General features: G+C 38.5%; 1 protein-coding gene across 4 annotated transcripts in view; it reads right to left on the reverse strand.

Annotated features, from left to right (window-relative positions):
- PCDH11X (protocadherin 11 X-linked) overlaps positions 1–23,429 on the reverse strand; it is a 501,886-nt gene that overhangs the window by 422,621 nt on the left and 55,836 nt on the right. For all 4 annotated transcript variants that reach the window (XM_072818012.1, XM_072818009.1, XM_072818008.1 and 1 more), the window contains exon 2: positions 19,339–19,922. In XM_072818012.1, coding sequence (XP_072674113.1) covers positions 19,339–19,878 — 540 coding nt within the window. In that variant the 5' untranslated portion in view covers positions 19,879–19,922. The remainder of the gene's footprint in view (positions 1–19,338; positions 19,923–23,429) is intronic.

The raw sequence follows: 23,429 nt of genomic DNA on the forward strand, positions 1-23,429 counted from the left end.
GAATGATATGGATGTAGCTATACTGTATTGTCCTGAGCGAAACAAGTAAGTAGGAGAAAGTCAAATGCTGTGTGATTTCATACATATGTGGACTTTGAGAAACAAAACAGATTAACAGGGAAAAGGGGAAAAAAGAAAGTAAACCATAAAAGAATCTTAACTATACAGAACAAACTGAGTATCGATGGAAGGGAGGTGGGAAGCGGATGGGATAAATGGGTGATAGATATTAAGGAAGGCACTTGTGTTAAGTATTGGCTGGTATAATTAAGTGATGAATCACTAAATTTCACTTCTAAAACCAATATTAAACTATATTTACTATCTAGAATTTAAAAAAAACTTCAAAAAAATAAATGGACATATAATGAAGTAATAAAATAAAATTACTGTAAGTAAAAATAAAAGCGATAGACATTATAAAGAGAATAAAACATAAAAGCACTATTAACAAAATTACATATAAATGAAAAATTGGAAAAAATAATAAATAAAACAAAGCCAGAGTAGCATTCCTTATACGGGGCAAAATATACTTTAAAATAGAGAATGTAAAAGGGGCACCTGCGTGGCACAGTTGGTTAAGTGTCCAAATCTTGGTGTTGGCTCAAGTCAATATCTCAGGGTTGTGAGATCCAGTCATGTGCTGAGCATGGAATCTGTTTTAGATTCTGCCCCTCTCCCTCTTCCTTTCCCCCCACTTGTGTGTCCCTCTCAAATAAATAAATAAATAAATAAATAAATAAATAAATCTTTAAAAAAACCCACAAAAATGTAAAAAGGGCACTATATAATAAGTAAGAGGGCAATACAACAAGAGAATATAAAAATTGTAAACATTTATGCATCCAACACAGGAGTACCCACATACATAAAACAGTTAATGACAAACATAAAGGAATTAATATTTAACAATATAATAACAGTAGGGGACTTTAATACCCCAGTTACAGCAAAGGACAGATCACCCAAACAAATAATAAAAAATCAACAGAGACTTTGAATTACACACTGGACCAGATGTATTTAACAGATATATTCAGAACATTCCATCCTAAAACAGCATACACATTCTTTGCAAGTACTCATGGAACTTTCTCCAGAATAAATCACATATTGAACCATAAAACCAGCCCCAACAAATTCAAAATGATCAAAATCATACCATCTATCTTTTCTGACCACAATACTATGAAACTTGAAGTTAACTACAATAAAATATCTGGAAAGACCATAAATACATGGAGATTAAATATCATGCTACATAACAGTAAATGGGTACACCAAGAAATCAAAGAAGAAGTAAAAAAGTACATGGAAATAATAAAAAAATGAAAACACAAAGGACCAAAACCTTTGGGATGCAGCAAAAAAGGTTCTAAGAGGGATGCAACTAGAAATAGGAGCCTATCTCAAGATGTAAGAAAAATCTCAAATAAACAACCTAATCTAATAACTAAAGGAACTAGAAAAAGAACAAACAAAAATAAAACCAGCAGAAGGAAGGAAATAATAAAAATGAGAGCAGAAATAAATGAGATAGAACCTAAAAACAAAACAAAATAAAAAACACAATGGAACACATCAAAGAAATCAGGAGCTGGTTCTCTGAAAACACTAATAAAATTCTACCCAGACTCCTCATAAAGAAAAGAGAGGGACATCTGGATGACCCAGTGGTTCATCAATTGCCTTTGGCTCAGGTCGTGATCCTGGTGTCCTGGGATTGAGTCCCCAACATGGAGCCTGCTTCTTCCTCTGCCTATGTCTCTGTCTTCTCTCCCTCTCTGTGTCTCTCATGAATAAGTAAATAGAATTAAACAAAAAAGAAAGGACCCAATTAAAGAAAATCACAAACAGGAGAGGAGGAACAACAAGCAATACCATAGAAATGCAAGCAGTTGTAAGAGAATATTATGAAAAATTATATGTCAACAAATTAGACAAACTAGAATAAATGGATAAATTCCTTGAAGCATATAACCTTCCAAAACGGAAGTTGGAAGAAATAGAAAATTTGAACAGACTAATTACCAGGAAGGAAATTGAATCAGTAATAAAAAAATAAAACCCTAAAAAGTAAAGCCCAGGACCAGACTGCTTCACAGGTGAATTCTACCAAAACATTTAAATACCTTTATTCTCAAAGTAGTCCAAAAGTAGAAGAAGGAAAACTTCCAAATTCGTTTTATGAATACAGTATCACCCGGACAACAAAACCAGATAAAGACACCACACAAAAAGAGAAGCACATGCTAATATCTCTCATGAAGAAAAATGCAAAAATCCTCAACAAAATATTAGTAAAAGAAATTCAACAATATATTTAAACAACGATCCACCATGATCAAGTGGGATTTATCTCAGGATGCAAGAGTGACTCAATATTTGCAAATTAATCAATGTAATACATCACATCAATAAAAGAAAGGATAAAAACCAAATGATAATTCAATAGACACAAAAACATTTAAAAATTACAACATCTGTTCAGGATAAAATCTTCGACAAAGTAGTTTTAGAGGAAACATATCTCAACATAATAAAAGCCATATATGAAAAACCTACAGCCAATGTCATACTTAATGGGGAAAAACAGAGCTTTCCCCTTAAGGTCAGGAACATGACAAGAAAGTGCACCCACACTACTTTTGTTCAACATAGTACTGGAAGTACTTAGCCACATTGATTAGACAACAAAAAGAAGCAAAAGGCATCGAAATCGGTAAGAATGGACTGAAACTTTCACTTTTGCCGATGACATGGTACTATATGTAGAAAACCCAAGATCACGGAAAAACTACTACAAGTGATAAATGAATTAGGTAAAATCATACAATATAAAATCAACGTCAGAAATCTGTTGATTTCTATATACAAATAATGAAACAGCAGAGAGAGAAATTAAGAAGACATCTCCATTTGCAATCGCACAAAAAATAATAAGACACCTAGGAATTAAACTAACCAAAGAAGTGAAAGACTTGTTCTCTGAAAACTATAGGATACTGATTAAAGAAATTCAAGACAACAAAAAGAATTGGAAAGATATTCCATGATCATGTATTGGAAGAACAAGTGTTGTTGAAATGCCTATACTACCTAAAGCAATCTATAGATTAAATGCAGTCCCTATGTAGAGTTTAAGAAACAAAACAAAGGAATATGGGGTGGGGAGAGGAAAACCAAGAAACAACCTCTTAACTACAGAGAACAAACTGATGGTTACCAGATGGGAGGAAAGTGGGGGGATGGGTTAAATAGGTGATGCAGATTAAGGAGGGCATTTGTTGTGATGAGCACCAGGTTTTCTATGTAAGTGTAGAATCACTCTATTTTATACCTGAAACAATATTACACAGTATGTTAACTAACTGGAATTTAAATAAAAACATAGCATAGTTGTAGTAATCAAAACTGTTAGGTAGTGACACAAAAGAACAGTATAGAAAACCCTGAAATAAACCCACAGTTAAATGCTCAATTCATCATTGACAAAGCTGGAAATAATATACAATTGGGAAAAATCTGTTTAAAAAATGGTCTTGGGAAAACTGGTCAGCTACATGCAAAAGAATGAAACTGGACCATTTTCTTATGCCATACACAAAAATAAATTCAAAATGGATTAGATACCTAAATGTGAGACCTGAAACCATAAAAATTATTGAAGAAAGCACAGGCAGTACTGTCTCTGACATCAGCTGTAGCAACATTTTTCCAGATATATCTCCTGAGGCAAGGGGAAAGAAACCCAAAAAATTAACTATTGGGACTACATCAAAATAAAAAGCTTCTGCACTGCAGAGGAAGCAATAAAAAAAAAACTAGGCAATCTACTGAGTGGGAGAAGATATTTTGTAAATGACATATCCAATAAAGTATTAGTATCCAAAATATACAAAGAACTTCTAAAACTCAACACCAACCCCCCCCCCAAATAATCCAACTAAAAAATGAGCAGAATACATGAACAGACATTTATCCACAGAAGGCACACAGATTGCCAACAGACACATGAAAAGAAGCTAAACATCACTTATCATAGGGAAATTAAATGAAAATTACAAGATATCACTTCACACTTATCAGTATGGCTAAAATGAAAAGCACAAGAAACAAGTATTGCAAGGATGTGGAGAAAAAGGAATTCCCTTGCACTGTTGGTGGGAATGGAAACTGGTGCAGGGACTGTGGAAAACAGTGATATATATATATCCTTTTATAGCTGAATAGTGTTCCATCATATATATATATGTGATCATCGCATCATTTATATATGTGATGGAACACTATTCAGCCATAAAAAGATGAAATTGTGCCATTTGTAACAACATGGGTGGAGCTAGAGAGTAGAATGCTAGGTGAAATATGCCAGAGAAAGACAAATACTTTATGATTTCAGTCATGTGTGTAATTTAAGAAAAAAAAACAGGCAAAGGAGAGAGAGAGAGACCAAGAAACAGACTCTTAACTATAGAGAACAAACTCATGGTTACCAGAGGGGTTGTGGGTGTGAATATAAGTAAAATAGGTGGTAGGGATTAATGAGTATACTTATCATGATGAGCACCAAGTGATATATAGAATTGTTGAATCACTACATTGTACACCTGAAATTAATATACCACTGAATGTTAACTATGCTGGAATCAAAATGAAATGTAAAAAATTTTTTAGAAGATTTAGTAAATGTTACTTAATCCTATTAGTGCCAAACTCTCATTTTAATTAGAACTGAGAACATTAATAAAGATCCACTTATGAAGAAAAGAGTTTTATGTTTTCACTTTTCCCCACTGGAGGTGCAATTAAAAAGAAAAGATTTTATTTTTTTATTCATTTGAGAGAGAGAGAGAGAGAGAGAGAGAGAGAGGGAGAGCGCTTGAGCAAGGGGAAAGGAAAAGGGAGGAGGAGTAGATTCTCCACTAAGCTAGGAGATGATCCCAGGACCTGGAGATTACAAACTGAGCTGAAAGTAGACGCTTAACCATCTGAGCCACGCAGGCACCCCTGGAGGTGCATTTTGATAATGACTCTCAGTTTTCAGGAACTTAATAATCATTAGCATTTGATTTGTCATCTCTTTTTCTATTTAGTACATACCAAAAATTTGAATCCGCACACCATATAAATCAGAGAATATAAAATTGAGTTATTTTAACTTTGAAAGGATAAACTTCTAGTTAAAACTAATCTCACAGTTGAAAAAATGAGGGAATCACTATATTGAAACTCCTTTCATTCTCTTAGAAGCAACTATGCTAAGACAAACACATTGTTATAGTCTGCATGTTGTGCTTGCAATAAAATCAGTGAATCACTTCTGATAGCTTACTGCACACAACTTTGAGCTATGGTTACCAAAGAAAAAGTAGTTCCTTTCAGAAAAATAAGTTTGTTTGTTCTTTATCCCCAGTATATATTCTTGGGTGCCTCATTATTGGTGATTTACTTCAAGATTACTAAATCTATAGTAGATGAGATTTTCACAATTTGGATTTTCTTTCTTTTTTTATAAATTTATTTTTTATTGGTGTTCAATTTGCCAACATATAGAATAACACCCAGTGCTCATCCCATCAAGTGCCCCCCACAGTGCCCGTCACCCAGTCACCCCCACCCCCGCCCACCTCCATTTCTACTACCCTTAGTTCGTTTCCCAGAGTTAGGAGTCTCTCATGTTCTGTCTCCCTTTCTGATATTTCCCACTTATTTTTTCTCCTTTCCCCATTATTCCCTTTCACTATTTTTTATATTCCCCAAATTAATGAGACCATATATTGTTTGTCCTTCTCGGATTGACTTCTTTCACTCAGCATAATACCCTCCAGTTCCATCCATGTCGAAGGAAATGGTGTGTATTTGTCGTTTCTAATGGCTAGTATTCCATTGCGTACATATACCACATATTCGTTAGCCATTCATCTTTCGATGGACAACGAGGCTTCTTCCACAGTTTGGCTATTGTGGACGTTGCTGCTATAAACATCGGGGTGCAGGTGTCCCAGCCTTTCATTGCATCTGAATCGTTGGGGTAAATCCCCAACAGTGCAATTGCTGGGTCTAGGGCAGGTCTATTTTTAACTCTTTGAGGAACCTCCACACAGTTTTCCAGAGTGGCTCCACCAGTTCACATTCCCACCAACAGTGTAAGAGGGTTCCCTTTTCTCCGCATCCACTCCAAAATTTGTGGTTTCCTGCCTTGTTAATATTCCCCATCGTAACTGGTGTGAGGGGGTATCTCATTGTGCTTTTGATTTGGATTTCCCTGATGGCAAGTGATGCAGAGCATTTTCTCATATGCATGTTGGCCATGTCTATGTCTTCCTCTGTGAGATTTCTCTTCATGTCTTTTGCCCATTTCATGATTGGATTGTTTGTTTCTTTGCTGTTAAGTTTAAGAAGTTCTTTATAGATCTTGGAAACTAGCCCTTTATCTGATACGTCATTTGCAAATATCTTCTCCCATTCTGTAGGATGTCTTTTAGTTTTGTTGACTGTATCCTTTGCTGTGCAAAAGCTTCTTATCTTGATGAAGTCCCAATAGTTCATTTTTGCTTTTGTTTCTTTTGCCTTCGTGGATGTATCTTGCAAGAAATTACTGTGGCTGAGTTCAAAAAGGGTGTTGCCTGTGTTCTCCTCTAGGATTTTGATGGACTCTTGTCTCACATTTAGATCTTTCATCCACTTTGAGTTTATCTTTGTGCATGGTGAAAGGGAGTGGTCTAGTTTCATTCTTCTGCATGTGGATGTTCAATTTTCCGAGCACCATTTATTGAAGAGACTGTCTTTCTTCCAGTGGATAGTCTTTCCTCCTTTATCGAATATTAGTTGACCATAAAGTTCAGGGTCTACTTCTGGGTTCTCTACTCTGTTCCATTGATCTATGTGTCTGTTTCTGTGCCAGTACTACACTGTCTTGATGACCACAGCTTTGTAGTACAACCTGAAATCTGGCATTGTGATGCCCCCAGATATGGTTTTCTTTTTTAAAATTCCCCTTTTCTGATTCCACACAAATCTTAAGATAATTTGTTCTAACTCTCTGAAGAAAGTCCATGGTATTTTGATAAGCATTGCATTAAACGTGTAAATTGCCCTGGGTAACATTGACATTTTCACAATATTAATTCTGCCAATCCATGAGCATGGAATATTTTTCCATCTCTTTGTGTCTTCCTCAATTTCTTTCAGAAGTGTTCTCTAGTTTTTAGGGTATAGATCCTTTACCACTTTGCTTAGGTTTATTCCTAGGTATCTTATGCTTTTGGGTGCAATTGTCAATGGGATTGACTCCTTAATTTCTCTTTCTTCAGTCTCATTGTTAGTGTATAGAAATGCCATTGATTTCTGGGCATTGATTTTGTATCCTGCCACACTGACAAATTGCTGTATGAGTTCTAGCAATATTGGGGTGGAGGCTTTTGGGTTTTCTATGTAGAGTATCATGTCATCAGCGAAGAGGGAGAGTTTGATTTTTCTTTGCCAATTTGAATGCCTTTAATGTCTTTTTGTTGTCTGATTGCTGAGGCTAGGACTTCCAGTACTATGTTGAATAGCAGTGGTGAGAGTGGACATCCCTGGCTTGCTCCTGATCTTAGGGGAAAGGCTCCCAGTGCTTCCCCATTGAGAATGATATTTGCTGTGGGCTTTTCGTAGATGGCTTTTAAGATGTTAAGGAATGTTCCCTCTATCCCTCCACTCTGAAGAGTTTTGATCAGGTATGGATGCTCTATTTTGTCAAATGCTTTCTCTGCATCTAATGAGAGGATCATATGGTTTTTGGTTTTTCTCTTGCGGATATGATGAATCACATTGATTGTTTTGCGAGTGTTGAACCAGCCTTGTGTCCCAGGGATAAATCCTACTTGGTCATGGTGAATAATTTTCTTAATGTACTGTTGTATCCTATTGGCTGGTATCTTGTTGAGAATTTTTGCATCTATGTTCATCAGGGATATTGGTCTGTAATTCTCCTTTTTGGTGGGGTCTTTGTCTGGTTTTGGAATTAAGGTGATGCTAGCCTCATAGAACGATTTTGGAAGTACTCCATCTCTTTCTATCTTTCCAAACAGCTTTAGTAGAATAGGTACGGTTTTTTTTTTAAAGATTTTATTTATTTATTTATTCATGAGAAACACACACACACACACACAGAGAGAGAGAGAGAGGCAGAGGGAGAAGCAGGCTCCATGCAAGGAGCCTGATGTGGGACTTGATCCCAGGTCCCCAGGATCACACCCCGGGCCGCAGGCGGCGCCAAACTGCTGCGCCACCAAGGCTGCCCCCCGTTTCTTCTTTAAACGTTTGATAGAATTCCCCTGGGAAGCCATCCTGCCCTGGACTTCTGTGCCTTGGGAGGTTTTTGATGACTGCTTCAATTTCCTCCCTGGTTATTGGTCTGTTCAGGTTTTCTATTTCTTCCTGTTCCATTTTGGTAGCTTGCGGCTTTCCTTAAATGCATCCATTTCTTCTTGATTGCCTAATTTATTGGCGTTTAGCTGTTCATAATATGTTTTTAAAATCCTTTGTATTTCCTTGGTGTTGGTAGTGATCTTTCCTTTCTCATTCATGATTTTATTAATTTGAGTCTTCTCTCTCTTCTTTTTAATAAGGTTGGCTAATGGTTTGTCTATCTTATTAATTCTTTCAAAGAACCAACTCCTGGTTTTGTTGATCTGTTCCACAGTTCTTCTGGTCTCGATTTCGTTGAGTTCTGCTCGAATCTTTATTAACTCCCTTCTTCTGCTGTGTGTAGGATCTGTCTGCTGTTTTTTTCTGTAGCTCCTTTATGTGTAAGGTTACATTTTGTATTTGAGTTCTTTCCAGTTTTTGAATGGATGCTTGTATTGCAATGTATTTCCCCCTCAGGACTGCTTTTGCTGCATCCCAAGGATTTTGAACGGTTGTATCTTCATTCTCATTAGTTTCCATGAATCCTTTTAATTCTTCCTTAATTTCCTGGTTGACCCTTTCATCTTTTTGCAGGATGGTCCTTAACCTCCACGTGTTTGAGGTCCGTCCCAACTTCTTGTTGTGATTTAGTTCTAATTTCAAGGCATTATGGTCTAAGAATATGCAGGGGACGATCCCAATCTTTTGGTATCAGTTCGGACCTGATTTGTGACCCAGTATGTGGTCTATTCTGGAGAAAGTTCCATGTGCACTTGAGAAGAATGTGTATTCAGTTGAGTTTGGATGTAAAGTTCTGTAGATATCTGTGAAATCCATCTGGTCCAGTGTATCATTTAAAGCTCTCGTTTCTTTGGAGATGTTGTGCTTAGAAGACCTATCGAGTATAGAGAGAGCTACATTAAAGTCACCAAGTATAAGTGTATTATTATCTAAGTATTTCTTCATTTTGGTTAGTAATTCATTTAAATATTTGGGAGTTCCCACATTCGGGGCATATGTATTGAGGATTGTTAAGTCCTCTTGTTGGATAGATCCTTTAAGTATGATATAGTGTCCCTCTTCATCTCTCACTACAGTCTTTGGGGTAAAATTTAGTTTATCTGATATAACGATGGCGACCCCTGCTTTCTTTTGAGGACCATTTGAATGGTACATGGTTCTCCAACCTTTTATTTTCAGGCTGTAGGTGTCCTTCTGTCTAAAATGAGTCTCTTGTAGACAGCAAATAGATGGGTCCTGCTTTTTTTATCCAGTCTGAAACCCTGTGCCTTTTGATGGGGTCATTAAGCCCGTTCACGTTCAGAGTTACTATTGAAAGATATGAGTTTAGTGTCATCATGGTATCTATTCAGTCCTTGTTTTTGTGGATTGTTCCACTGAACTTCTTCTTAAAGGGAAATTTTAAGAGTCCCCCTTAAAATTTCTTGCAGAGCTGGTTTGGAGGTCACATATTCTTTCAGTTGCTGCCTGTCTTGGAAGCTGTTTATCTCTCCTTCCATTCTGAATGAGCGCCTTGCTGGATAAAGTATTCTTGGTTGCATGTTCTTCTCATTTAGGACCCTGAATATATCCTGCCAGCCCTTTCTGGCCTGCCACGTCTCTGTGGAGAGGTCTGCTGTTACCCTAATACTCCTCCCATAAAAGTCAGGGATTTCTTGTCTCTTGCTGCTTTAAGGATCTTCTCTTTATCTTTATCTTTGGAATTTGCAAGCTTCACTATTAGATGTCGAGGTGTTGAACAGTTTTTATTGATTTTTTTTCGGGGGGGGTCTCTCTATTTCCTGGATCAGAATGCCTGTTTCCCTTCCCAGATTAGGAAAGTTTTCAGCTATGATTTGTTCACATACATATTCTGGCCCTCTGGCCCTTTCGGCGCCCTCGGGAACCCCAATTAAACGTAGGTTTTTCTTCCTCAGGCTGTCGATTATTTTCTTGATCTAACCCTATGGTTTTAAATTGTTTGTCTCTTTTTTCCTCAGTTTCCCTCTTTGCTATCACCTTGTCTTCTATGTCACTCACTCGTTCTTCCACCTCGTTAACCCTTGTTGTTAGGACTTCTAGTTTGGATTGCATCTCATTCAATTGATTTTTAATTTCTGCCTGATTGGATCTAAATTCTGCAGTGATGAAGTCTCTTGAGTCCTTTATGCTTTTGTCTAGATCCACCAGTAGGTGTATAATTGTGCTTCTGAATTGGTTTTCTGACATTGGATTGTAATCCAGATTTTGTAACTGTGTGGGAGGGAGAATTGTTTCTGATTCTTTCTTTTGAGGTGAGGTTTTCCTTCTAGTCATTTTGCTCAGTGCAGAATGGCCAAAAACAAGTTGTATTGGAAAAAGGAGAAAAAGAGAGAAAAAGAAGGAAAGAAAAGAGAAAAAGAAAAAAGAAAAAAGGAAGAAAAAAAGAAAAAAGAGAAGAAAAAGAGAAAGAAAAAGAAACAAAGGGAAAAAAGGGTGGGGGAAGCAAACAGAAATCAAAAAGCAAAAAAAAAAAAAAAAAAAACAAACAAACAAACACGGGGGATAGCTTCTGATTCTGTATACTTTAAGTCCCTTGACTTCCCCTGGAACTTGTCAGTCTAGCTGGTCTTCTGGGGGAGGGGCCTGTTGTGCTGATTTTCAGGTGTTAGCACTTGGGGGAGCTGCTCTGCCCCCTGCCTGGTGCAGGGCTCAGGGGGTGTTGTTCACTCCGTGAGGCCCCAGGAGGAACAACCGCAGTGGTGGAGGACAGCTCTGGAGCCCTGGATTCAGCCCCCGCAGGAACTCTGGAGCTCTCCATCCACAGGGCCTGGAGGCTCCGGGGCGGGGCCGCTGATCTGTTCAGCTACGGGCAGGAGTCTCCTTGCTGTCCTGTGCCCTCCCGGCCTCTGCCTGTCCTGGGGGGAGGTCGGATCCTGGGCTGTGTCCTGGCGCCCAGTGCTTCTGGTCTGCGCTGTTGGATTCGGGCTCCAGGTGGCGCAGCCCCCTCCGCATGGAGCCTCTTCCTCTGCCCGAGCCCCTCCGAGCTGCTCCGGGTCCTGCTGTCGCGCTGCAGTCTTTTAGGGAGCTCGGCCGTGGAGTATGGTGCAATCTCCTGGGCGTGCAGGTGTCTGTTAGTGTCCCAGGAAGCCCGAGGGCATCCCCGCCCTTCTGGGGTCCTGCTCTAACTCCCTGCGGGCGCCTTCCCCCCCACCCCAGGGAAGATTGGTGAAGCTCCTGCTTCTCCGGGACGGGGCTCTCCTGTCCTGGGGACACTCGCCCCGGCCTTAGCCCAGCTCTTCGCAGGGCCGTCACCCTTGGATGCCTTTTGTTTCCTTTTTTCTTTTTCCCCATCCTCCTACCTTGATATTAGCACGAACTCTTGGGATCCCTGGGTGGCGCAGTGGTTTAGCGCCTGCCTTTAGCACAGGGCGCCATCCTGGAGACCCGAGATCAAATCCCACGTCAAGCTTCCGGTGCATGGAGCCTACTTCTCCCTCTGCCTATGTCTCTGCCTCTCTCTCTCTCTCTGTGACTATCATAAATAAATAAAAATTTTTTGAAAAAGATTAAGCACCTACTCTTCTCACTGTAGCATTCCAGCTGGTCTCTCTTTAAACCTCAGGCCGAATTCGTAGATTTTCAGGATGATTTGAAGGTTATCTAGGTAATTTGGTGGAGACAGGTGATTTGGGGACCCTACTCTTCAGCCATCTTGCCCCTCCTCCTCCAAGGTTAGCTTTTGTATTTGAGTTATTTCCAGTTTTTGGATCGATGCTTGTATTGCGATATATTTCCCCCTCAAGACTGCTTTTGCTGTATCCGAAGGATTTTGAATGGTTGTATCTTCATTCTCATTAGTTTCCATGAATCTTTTTAATTCTTCCTTAATTTCCTGGGTGACCCTTTCATCTTTTAGCAGGATGATCCTTAACCTCCACGTGTTTGAAGTCCTTCCCAACTTCTTGTGATTTAGTTCTAATTTCAAGGCATTATGATCTGAGAATATGAAGGGCACAATCCCAATCTTTTGGTATTGGTTCAGACCCGATTTGTGACCCAGTATGTGGTCTATTCTGGAGAAAGTTCCATGTGCACTTGAGAAGAATGTGTGTTCAGTTGCATTTGGATGTAAAGTCCTGTACATATCTGTGAAATCCATCCGGTCCAGGGTATCATTTAAAGCTCTTGTTTCATTGGAGATGTTGTGCCTAGAAGACCTATCGAGTGTAGAAAGCAGTAGATTGCATTCACCAAGTATAAGTGTATTACTATCTAAGTATGTCTTAACTTTGGTTATTAATTGATTGATATACTTGGCAGCTCCCACATTCGGGGCATATATATTGAGGATTGTTAAGTCCTCTTGTTGGATAGATCCTTTAAGTGTGATGTAGTGTCCCTCTTCGTCTCTCACTACAGTCTTCAGGATAAACTTCAGTTTATGTGATACAAGGATGGCTACCCCTCCTTCCTTTTGAAGACCATTTGAATGGTACATGGTTCTCCAGCCTTTTATTTTCAGGCTGTAGGTGTCCTTATATCTAAAATGAGTCTCTTGTAGACATCAAATAGATGGGTCTTGCTTTTTTATCCAGTCTGAAACCCTGTGCTTTTTGATGGGGTCATTAAGCCCATTCACGTTCAGAGTTACTTTTGAAAGATAAGAGTTTAGTGTCATCATGTACCTATTCAGTCCCTGTTTTTGTGGATTATTTCATTGGACTTCCTCTTTCTTTTACAGAGTCCTCCTTAAAATTTCTTGCAGAGCTGGTTTGGAGGTCACATATTCTTTCAGTTCCTGCCTATCTTGGAAGCTCTTTATCTCTCCTTCTATTCTGAAGGAGAGTCTTTCTGGATAAAATATTCTTGGCTGCATGTTCTTCTCATTTACGACCCTGAATATATCCTGCCAGCCCTTTCTGGCCTGCCAGGTCTCTGTGGAGAGGTTTGCTGTTAATCTAATATTTCTCCCCATAAAAGTTAGAGATTTCCTGTCTCTTGCTGCTTTAAGGATCTTTTCTTTATCTTTGGAATTTGCAAGCTTCACTATTAAATGTTGAGGTGTTGAATGGTTTTTATTGATTTTAGGGAGAGGATCTCTCTAGTTCCTGGATCTGAATGCCTGTTTCCCTTCCCAGACTAGGAAATTTTTCAGCTATGATTTGTTCAAATACATATTCTGGCCCTCTGTGCCTTTCAGCGCCCTCGAGAACCCCAATTAAACGTAGGTTTTTCTTCCTCAGGCTGTCATTTAATTCCCTTAATCTATCCTCATGATCTTTTAATTGTTTTTCTTTTTCCTCAGCTTCCCTCTTTGCCATCACCTTGTCTTCTATGTCACTGAATCGTGTTCTTCTACCTCATTAAACCTCATCATTAGGACCTCTAATTTGGATTGCATCTCATTTAATTTATTTTTAATTTCTGCTTGATTAGTTCTAAATTCTGCAGTCATGAAATGCCTTGAGTTCTTTATGGTTTTTTCTAGAGCCACCAGTAGCTTTATAATAGTGCTTTTCAATTGGCTTTCTGATATTGAATGGTAATCCAAAATTTTTAACTCTGTGGTTGAGAGGACTGTTTCTGATTCTTTCTTTTGAGGTGAGTTTTTCCTTCTAGTCATTTTGCTCAGTGCAGAGTGGCCAAAAACAAGTTGTATTGGGAAAAGGAGAAAAAGAGAGAAGAGAAAGAAGAAAAGAAAAAGAAAAAAGGACAAAAAAGAAGAAGAAAAAAAAGAGAAGAGAAGAGAAGAGAAGAGAAAAGAAAGAAAAGAAAAGAAAAGAAAGAAAAGAAAAAAAGAAAAGAAAAGAAAAGAAAGAAAAGAAAAGAAGAAAAGAAAAGAAAAGAAAAGAAAAGAAAAGAAAAGAAAAGAAAAGAAAAAAGGGTGGAAGCAAACAGCAAACAGAAAACAAATGGAAGTATCCTCTGATTCTGTATACTGTAAATCCCTTGACTTCTCCTGGAACCTTCCAGTGCTGCTTGGTCAATAATTTGTTTTTCCCCTTTCGGTCTAGCTGGTCTTCTGATGGAGGGGACTGCTGTGCTGATTCTCAGGTGTGAGCACTTGGGGGAGCTGCTCAGCGCTCCTGCCTGCTGCAGGGCTCAGTGAAAGTTGTGTAACCTGTTCATCCTCTGAAGCAACTGTGAAGTTCAGTGGGGTTGTTTATCCTGTGAGGCCCCAGGAGGAACAACAACAGTGGCGGCCAGCTCTCCAGCCCTGGAGTCAGCTCCTCCAGTGACTACTGGAGCTCTCAGTCTGCAGGGGCCTGGATACCCCGGGGCAGGGGCCGCTCATCTGCACAGCTTGGGGCCGCACAGCAGCAGGAGTGTCCTTGCTGTACTGTGCCCTCCTGGCTTCTGCCTGTCACAGGGGAGCGCCAGATATTAGGCTGTGTCCCCGGCGCCCTGTGCTCCTGGGCCTGCACTTTTGGAATCCCACTCTCTGTTGGGAAGCTCCCTTAGCACGGAGCCTCCACCTGGAGCCTCTGCTGGAGCCGCCTCCGATCTGCTCCCGGGTCTAGCCGTGCCCCCGCTGCAGCCCTTTAGGGAGCCTGGCCGCCGGGGTGTGGCCCCCTCTCCCGGGGGGGGGGGGGGTCAGGTCCTCCTGGGATCCTGCTGCAACTGCCTGCGAGTGCCTCTCCCTAGGGGAAGGTTGGTGAAGCTCCTGCTTCTCCAGGACGGGGCTTTCCTGTCCTGGAGGCACTCGCCATGGTGCCTGAGCCCGGCTTCTTGTAGGGCCCCTCCCCCTTGGATGCCTTTTGTTTCTTTATTTCTTTTTTCTCCCATCTTCCTACCTTGATAGAAGCGCAAACTCTTCTCACTGTAGCATTCCAGCTGTTCTCTCTTTAAATCTCAAGTCGAATTTGTCGGTTTTCAGGTTGATTTGAAAGTTATCTAGGTAATTTGTGGGGACAGGTGAATTGGAGACCCTACTCTTATGCCATCTTGCCCCCCAATTTGGATTTTCTAGTCCCAGACTTCAAGACAAATCTAACTGTAACCTTAGTTACAGAATTCTGAACTCTTGATCAAGAGGAAAGATATTGGGACGCCTGAGTGTCTCAGCGGTTGAGGACCTGCCTATGGCCCAGGGTATGATCCTGGAGTCCCGGGTTTAAGTCCCACATCAGGCTCCTTGCATGGAGCCTGCTTCTCCCTCTGCCTGTGTCTCTGCCTCTCTCTCTGTCTCTCTCATGAATAAATAAATAAAAATATTTTTTTTTAAATAGGAAAGATATTTAGTTCTCATTTAGCTTTAAACATAAAGGCCAAATTTTTATATCTGGTTTTAAAGAAAATAGAAATAAGTGCCCAAGTCTTGATTATGTGAAAAGACTGCCCAAGATTAAATTTTCTTTTATGGTAGTTTAAAAGATAAAGATGGTTTATGGAATGGGCAATACAGGTGAAAGCTTCAAGTAGGATCACTAATCTGAGAAAAATGTGATCATTATGCTCTGTCAGCACAAATTGACAACCTTTGAAACACTGTTATGCCTGCCTCAAGGGAACCAATCAACATATGTCACTGGACTAGTATAGAAATATTATTAATATATATGAGGGAAGATGAAATCCTGAAGCAGAAAATGAAGACATATGTAGTATCATTACACAAATGAATTTACCCTGAGTCCCAGCCATAGGAAGAAGTAGGTCTTTGAGGTTTTTATCCTTGTCCTGAATCAGATTGGGTACTTGAAGTTTATTTTAACATAATTTTCTTTGTACTAAGCAGAATCATTTGGTAATCACTTCATTCTTTCATTTCTCACTTTCTCCTTTTTCTTCCTTTTCTCTTTTTTCTTCTTTCTTCTTAGATCATGAACTTGTTGTGATCCCCATCTTCAAGGTTACCAATCTGTCTGTCAATTAAATCTAAGAGAAGACCTTATTCTGGTCTGCAGCTTTATCACTAACTTGTCATATAATCATAAGCAAATTAAATTATTACTCTGAAATGCATTTTCAAAGAATTCAAAAGGTGGAATAAAAATGCTTTCCTTGTTTATACCAAAGCATATGTAATATTCAAAATTTAAAAATTAAGATTAAATATTTATATATTAATTTTTGAAAATAAATATTCTAAGTTTTATGTTACTTATATACATTTTTGATACATTTAATAAGTCTTTTCCACCACTGCCTTTATTTTCAATCAATTAATATAGAATTATCAGGAGCACGTCTATATTGCCTTCATGTGTAATTTGACCTACTTTTCCCTAAAAATTTTCCCTATATCTTTCCCTTCTCTCCCTTTGCTATCTGAACGTTACATACACATTTTATATATCCCTATTTGGGATAATCTGTGATTTTGCTAGTCTAGTCTATTCAACAGAAATAGAAAAAATTAATATTAATTAAATTTTCATCCTATTCTGCAGGACAGAGGTTATTTTTTAGGTTGGTTTACTTAACTTTCAAATTATAACACATTAAAGTTTATGGATAAATCATAACATGTTTCTTTTCTTTCTTTTTACTTAGTCTCCCTATCCTTTCAGCATAAATGCCACTTTCATGACAAGACCTTTTTGTAAGTCAAAGTATATTTAGTTAATGTCATCCATGTCATAGCCCTGGAGCTATGTTTTATGTTCCATGCTCATTATTTTTTGTTGTCATGCTCATTATTTTTAACAAGCAATCAGGAGTGTTATTTGTCCATGGTAACAAACAAATGCCTCAATATTCTAAGTACATCATGTAGTTCACTTTTGCCTTATCACACATTCTACAGCGGAATGAAATTTTAGAGTATGTTTATTCTAAGACTCATCTAATAACCTCTAGTGAGCCTGTATTTTTATTATTTACTGATAATATTTCAATTAAATTCAAATGAAAACAGATTTTAACAAAGCTAAAATAATGTCAATAGGTTTGTTTTATTTAAATTTCTTAAGCAGCTTTCAAGACAAATCAGAAATGTATCATAAATTTGTTATGCTATCCTGAGGGAGATATGAAAAAATATTCTTGGAAATAATTTCTTTAAATAATAAAGCATTGCACTGCAAAACAACACATTTGTCTTGATGGTTGGTGGAGAGACCTTATTACTAATACCTGATTTAAATTTGATAAGGTCCCATTTTTATTTTATCTGTTATTTTTTATTTTCCAAATGACCTTACTTCATTTTGACTCTGTAATATGGTAGTCATTAACCACTTGTGGCTACTAAAATTAAGACTAAATAGAATTTAAAAATTCAATTCCTTGGTACCATTAACCCCATCCTAAGTACTCAATAGCCACATATTGCCAATAGCTACCATATTGGCTATCACAGATTATAGGATTTATGTCACTGCAGAAAGTTCCATTGGACAGTGTTGTTTTAGAGATAGTATCTACTCTGCTATACAACTTACAATTTAAAGTGATAAATCTCACATTTCTATAACAGTCAAATGTTTTAGAGTATCTCCAAAAATCATCTGCATGTCTATCTACTTTCTACTGTGTGCTTATTCTCCCAATTCTGCCTATATGACATATACATCATCATCCTCATATTATGGTTGAAGAAACTAAAGGTCAGAAAAATTAAGCTGCAGGTGACATATCTAGTCAGCTGTAAGCACAAAATTATAATCCATATCTTTCTGACTCCTGTATATTTTCTTATTTCATCATATAAGGAAATACCATAGCAGAGGTCTTACCTAAAAATGCTAATTTCTAAATCTTCTATCCTTTCTATTTCTGTTTTTACTTCTTATACTCAAATGCTAGTGTGCATTTCACCTGAATTCTTTCAAGAGATCTATAGCCTTCTATCCCTGAATGTATTTATAAACAAATATATCTTTACAATATATCAGCATCAGGTGAGCAGTTTTCCAATATTATACATTGTCCAGCCAAAACCTCAGATGATAAACATCAAAATACTTATGTGTTCTTAGAATATTTTGTAACATTGCCATTATGTTCATCATAATCTGGTAGTGAATAGTCAGAAAATGTTTATAAAAATTTAAAAATTCCTTAACCCATCTATATTAAGTTTGCACATATGTTCTTTTACACACTTACCAGGCTCATTCAAGTACAGTGATTGAACTATTTCACATATACAAATCTGAGTTTCTTACTACCCTATATACTATATAGGTTATTAAAGGGAATTACCCATTTGCTTGATGAACAAGATCCTTCTGCACATATTTCAAATACAATTATTCCACCTATTTTTCCTTCTGCCTCCCCTACCCCAAGACCCAAGTCAGGCCAGAAGTGGCTCTTCAGATAAATTGAAACTTTTTGGGTGGAGAACTCACCCTTTATAACAAATGAGTGTTCTGTGTTTTCAAAGAATTAGAAAAAAAATGAAAATATTTAACATTAGCAGCACATTGGCTAAAATTTAACCTCATTCTGATGACTCAAGAGATGCTTAAAGATCTTCCCTTGACTTGAAACCACCATGAAAAATATTATTCTCTATATATGTAGAAATATTAATAATAAAAATGCTCTATTCACCCCTCAAATAAATTTATTTGACATCTTTTCAAATGGCGAGAGAAAACTTCCTATCTAAAATGATCACTGAGTAAACTGATAGATATGTATATTCATTCTTAATGTTTACATTTTACTTGTTTAGGTCCACTCTGTGGCAGAGTCATGACTAGACAAATTAAAAGTAAGGTATTGGGTAGGTTATTGTTTGTAAGTGTCAGGGCTGAGCTCCTTATCTGACCCCATAATAGATTGTTAAGGGAAACATAAGCAGCTGCTTGGAAATAAATATACATAAAATAAAAAATCATAAACTCCCTGCAATTGCAAGAATTGCAATGATTACTTTCCTTTACGATATCTAAACTTTTCAAAATTGGGGTAATGGCTTACTCAAAATTTGAGTACACAAAGATGCTTTTATATTTTTGCCTTTTAAAAAGGAACTATCTTAAACAAAGTGATTTTAAAACGCACCTTAATTAGTTGGTAGTTTTGAACTCCATTTATTCCTATATCAGGATCAATGGCTGCTGGGAGAGCATATCGAGAGTTTATAGCTGAGTTCTCCGGAATTGATATGTTGATAACTGTTGCTGGAAATAATGGTGCATTATCATTTATGTCTTCTATCAGAAAACGTATCTTAACAAGTCTAAATATTTCATCTGGCAAAACGGCAACCTCCACTTCATAAAAGCAACGGGTTTCCACCAAGATACCAGCACATAATTTCTCACGATCAATGCGAGATCCAGCAGTGAAGATCTCACCAGTACTTTCTTCAATTCGAATCAGTGGCACATCTCCTGTCTTGTACACAAGCTTAAACTGCATGGAAGATGTTAAGGACTTGTCTGGGATCAGTGACAAGTTGAGGTCTTTCATCAAGTCGCCTATAAGAACATTTTCTGGCATTTCTTCTCGGACTGTGTAGTTTTTCTCCTGGGCGCCAGACTGAAACACGACACATGCTAGAAGAACTGCAAATATATATGTTCCAGACAACAAGTCCATACCAGGCACAATTGTGATGATTCTCCGTATCAACCCACAGAAAACTGTCAAAGAAAAACGGGGGAGGGGGGAAGGAGAGAAAGAGAAGAGGAAGAAGAAGAAGAAATTATTAAAGCCAATCATCAAAGATATGTTAACTAAAGGCTTTGTTGTAAAATCAGTAAATTAAAATAATAGTACAATTGACTCAAAAATATTATGCATTTTTTCATTAAGATAAAAGTTAAATTATACAATGTATCTACAGTATTTATACAACTGGTCACCATTGATAAAATATATAAAAGATATACCAATATAGATAAAGTTTTAAAAATAATTAAAAATACTTAATTCAATACTTAAGGAAAGGTAAGATGTATTTGTTACTGATCACAAAAATATAATTATTATTCATTATTACAATACAGCTTTCAAATGTAATCCTTCTGTTGGTAATAAATGTTTTATACAATGTTTCATGTGTTCAGTTCCGTACCTCAAATGAGACAAAGAATTATGACACATGAGGGATTTGGGAAGTTTGGATTAAAGAAAAAAAGTCCCTTGAGAAAGGCAGGGGTTGATATGACACACGCCTAAACATGAGGACTACCATGTAAAAAGGAAGTTAAAGTTTCCTTTCTTTGGGTGAGAGGAATAAGGATAGGTAAAAATTACAGGGAGGAACTTTCAGATCAACATAAACAACTGCATATTGACACATTCTGGGAAAAAAACAGTTTTCAGGAGATAGTAAGAAATTAGATAACCAGTTTAGATCTATATATTCATGATTTGGTAGCTAACACCCAAACTTTCAGTGGGAAAGCAGAAGTAGAAGACATTCCAACTTTGACAATTTGTGTTTATAGATTGAAAGTAGATCATATTAAAATGGGCTTTCACATCTACAAACTGACACCCAAAAAACAAATACTCCAGTTAAGAAATGGGCAGAAGACAAGAATAGATACTTTCCCAAAGAAGATATCCAGATGGCTAACAGACACATGAAAGGTGCTCAACATCACTCATCAGGGAAATACAAATCAAAATCAGAATGAAATACCACCTCACACCAGTCAGAATGGCTAGAATTTGCAACTCAGGAAACAATAGATGTTCACAAGGATGCAGAGAAAAGGAAACCCTTTTGCACTATTGCTGGAAATGCAAACTGGTATAGCCACTCTGGAGAACAGTATGGTGGTTTTTCAAAATGTTAAAAATATAATGATCCTATCACCCAGAAATTGCAGTACCAGGTATTTATCTAACAGGTACAGGGACTCCTGGGTGGCTCAGTGGTTGAGCATCTACCTTTGGCTCAGGTTGTGATCCTGAGGTCCTGGGATTGAGTCTTGCATCAGGCTCACCACAGGAAACCAGCTTCTCCCTTTGCCTATATCTCTCTCTTTGTGTCTCTCATGAATAAATAAATAAAATCTTTAAAAAATAAAGGATACAAAAATAGTGATTTGAAGGAGCACATGCACCCTGAAGTTTATAACTGCATTATCAACAATAGCCAAATTATGGAAAGAGCCCAAATGTCCATTGACTAATGAATGGATAAAGAAGACGGGGTGTAAATATATATATATATAAAATCTGTTTTGCTTCTTAAATTCCACATATGAGTGAAATAATATGGTATTTGTCTTTCTCTGGCTGACATATTTCACTTACTCTATACACTCTAGTTCCATCCATGTTGTTGCAAATGCAAGATTGCATTCTTTTTGGTGGCTGAGAAATATTCAATTATATATTGTGCCTCTCTCTCTGTCCTTCTCATGAATAAATAAATAAAATCTTTAAAAATATGCATACAGACAGATCAGAAGACACAAAAGTGAGGAAAAAACTTTCCTATTTGCAATAGTGATAGAATAACTTTATTTGTAACAATAATTGAAATAGTTTATGTCATGAATAGAACCAAGAAATGAACCAGATAAGCTTGAAAAGTCTCACTTTAAAGAATTATTATCATAGAAGTAAAAATATAGAGAGGAGGGGCAAGATGGCAAAAGAGTAGGGTCCCCAAGTCACCTGTTCCCACCAAATTACCTAGATAACCTTCAAATCATCCTGAAAATCTACGAATTCGGCCTGAGATTTAAAGAGAGAACAGCTGGAATGCTACAGTGAGAAAAGTTCGCGCTTCTATCAAGGTAGGAAGACGAGGGAAAAAAGAAATAAAGAACAAAAGGCATCCAAGGGGAAGGGGCCCCGCGAGGAGCCGGGCTAAGGCCGGAGCCAGTGCCCCAGGATAGGAAAGACCCTTCGCAGAGAAGCAGGAGCTGCACCAAAATCCCCGGGCTGAAAGGCACTCGCAGGGAGTTAGAGCAGGACCCCAGGAGGGGCGGGGATGCCCTCAGGCTCCCGGGGACACTAACAGACACCTGCGCCCCAGGAAGAGTGTGCCAAGCTCACTAAAGGGCTGCAGCGCGCCCACGGCTGGAGCTGGGAGCAGCACGGAGGGGCTCGGGCGGAGGCTCCGCGGAGAGGGGACTGCCCAGCCGGGAGCCCGAATCCAACAGTGCAGGCCCCGGAGCACAGGGCGCCTGGACACAGCCCAGGATCTGACCTCTCCCCGGGACAGGCTGAGGCCAGGAGGGCCCAGGACAGCAAGGACGCTCCTGCCCCGGGATGAGCAGATCAGCGGCTCCGCCCCGGAGCCTCCAGGCCCTGCAGACGGAGAGCTCTGGAGTTACTGCGGGAGCTGAATCCAGGGCTCCAGGGCTGCCTCAGCCACTGGGGTTGTTACTCCTGGGGCCTCACGGGGTAAACAACCCCCACTGAGCCCTGCACCAGGAAGGGGGCTGAGCAGCTCCCCCAAGTGCTAACACCTGAAAATCAGCACAACAGGCCCCTCCCCCAGAAGACCAGATTGACAGACAAGTTCCAGGGGAAGTCAAGGGAAGTAAAGTATACAGAATCAGAAGATACTCCCCCATGTTTTTTTTTTTTTCTTTTTGATTTCTGATTGCTTCCCCCACCCTTTTTTTCATTTCATTCTTTTTCTTCTCTTTTTTCCTCTTTTCTCCCTTTTTCTTTTTTCTTTTTCTCTTTTCTTTCCTTCTTTCTCTCCTCTCTTTTTCTCCTTTTCCCAATACAACTTGTATTTGGACACTCTGCACTGGGCAAAATGACTAGAAGGATAATCTCAGCTCAAAATAAAGAAACAGAAACAGTCCTCTCTCCCACAGAGTTACAAAATTTGGATTACAATTCAATGCCAGAAAGCCAATTCAGAAGCATTATTATAAAGCTACCGGTAGCTCTAGAAAAAAGCATAAAGGACTCAAGAGACTCCATGACTGCAGATTTTAGATCTAATCAGGCAGAAATTAAAAATCAATTGAATGAGATGCAATCCAAACTAGAAGTCCTAACAACCAGGGTTAATGAGGTGGAAGAATGAGTGAGTGACATAGAAGACAAGTTGATGGCAAAGAGGGAAACTGAGGAAAAAAGAGACAAACAATTAAAAGACCATGAAGATAGATTAAGGGAAATACATGACAGCCTGAGGAAGAAAATCCTACGTTTAATTGGGGTGC

This window comes from Canis lupus, chromosome X, assembly GCF_048164855.1.
Source record: "Canis lupus baileyi chromosome X, mCanLup2.hap1, whole genome shotgun sequence".
Lineage (NCBI taxonomy): Eukaryota > Metazoa > Chordata > Mammalia > Carnivora > Canidae > Canis > Canis lupus.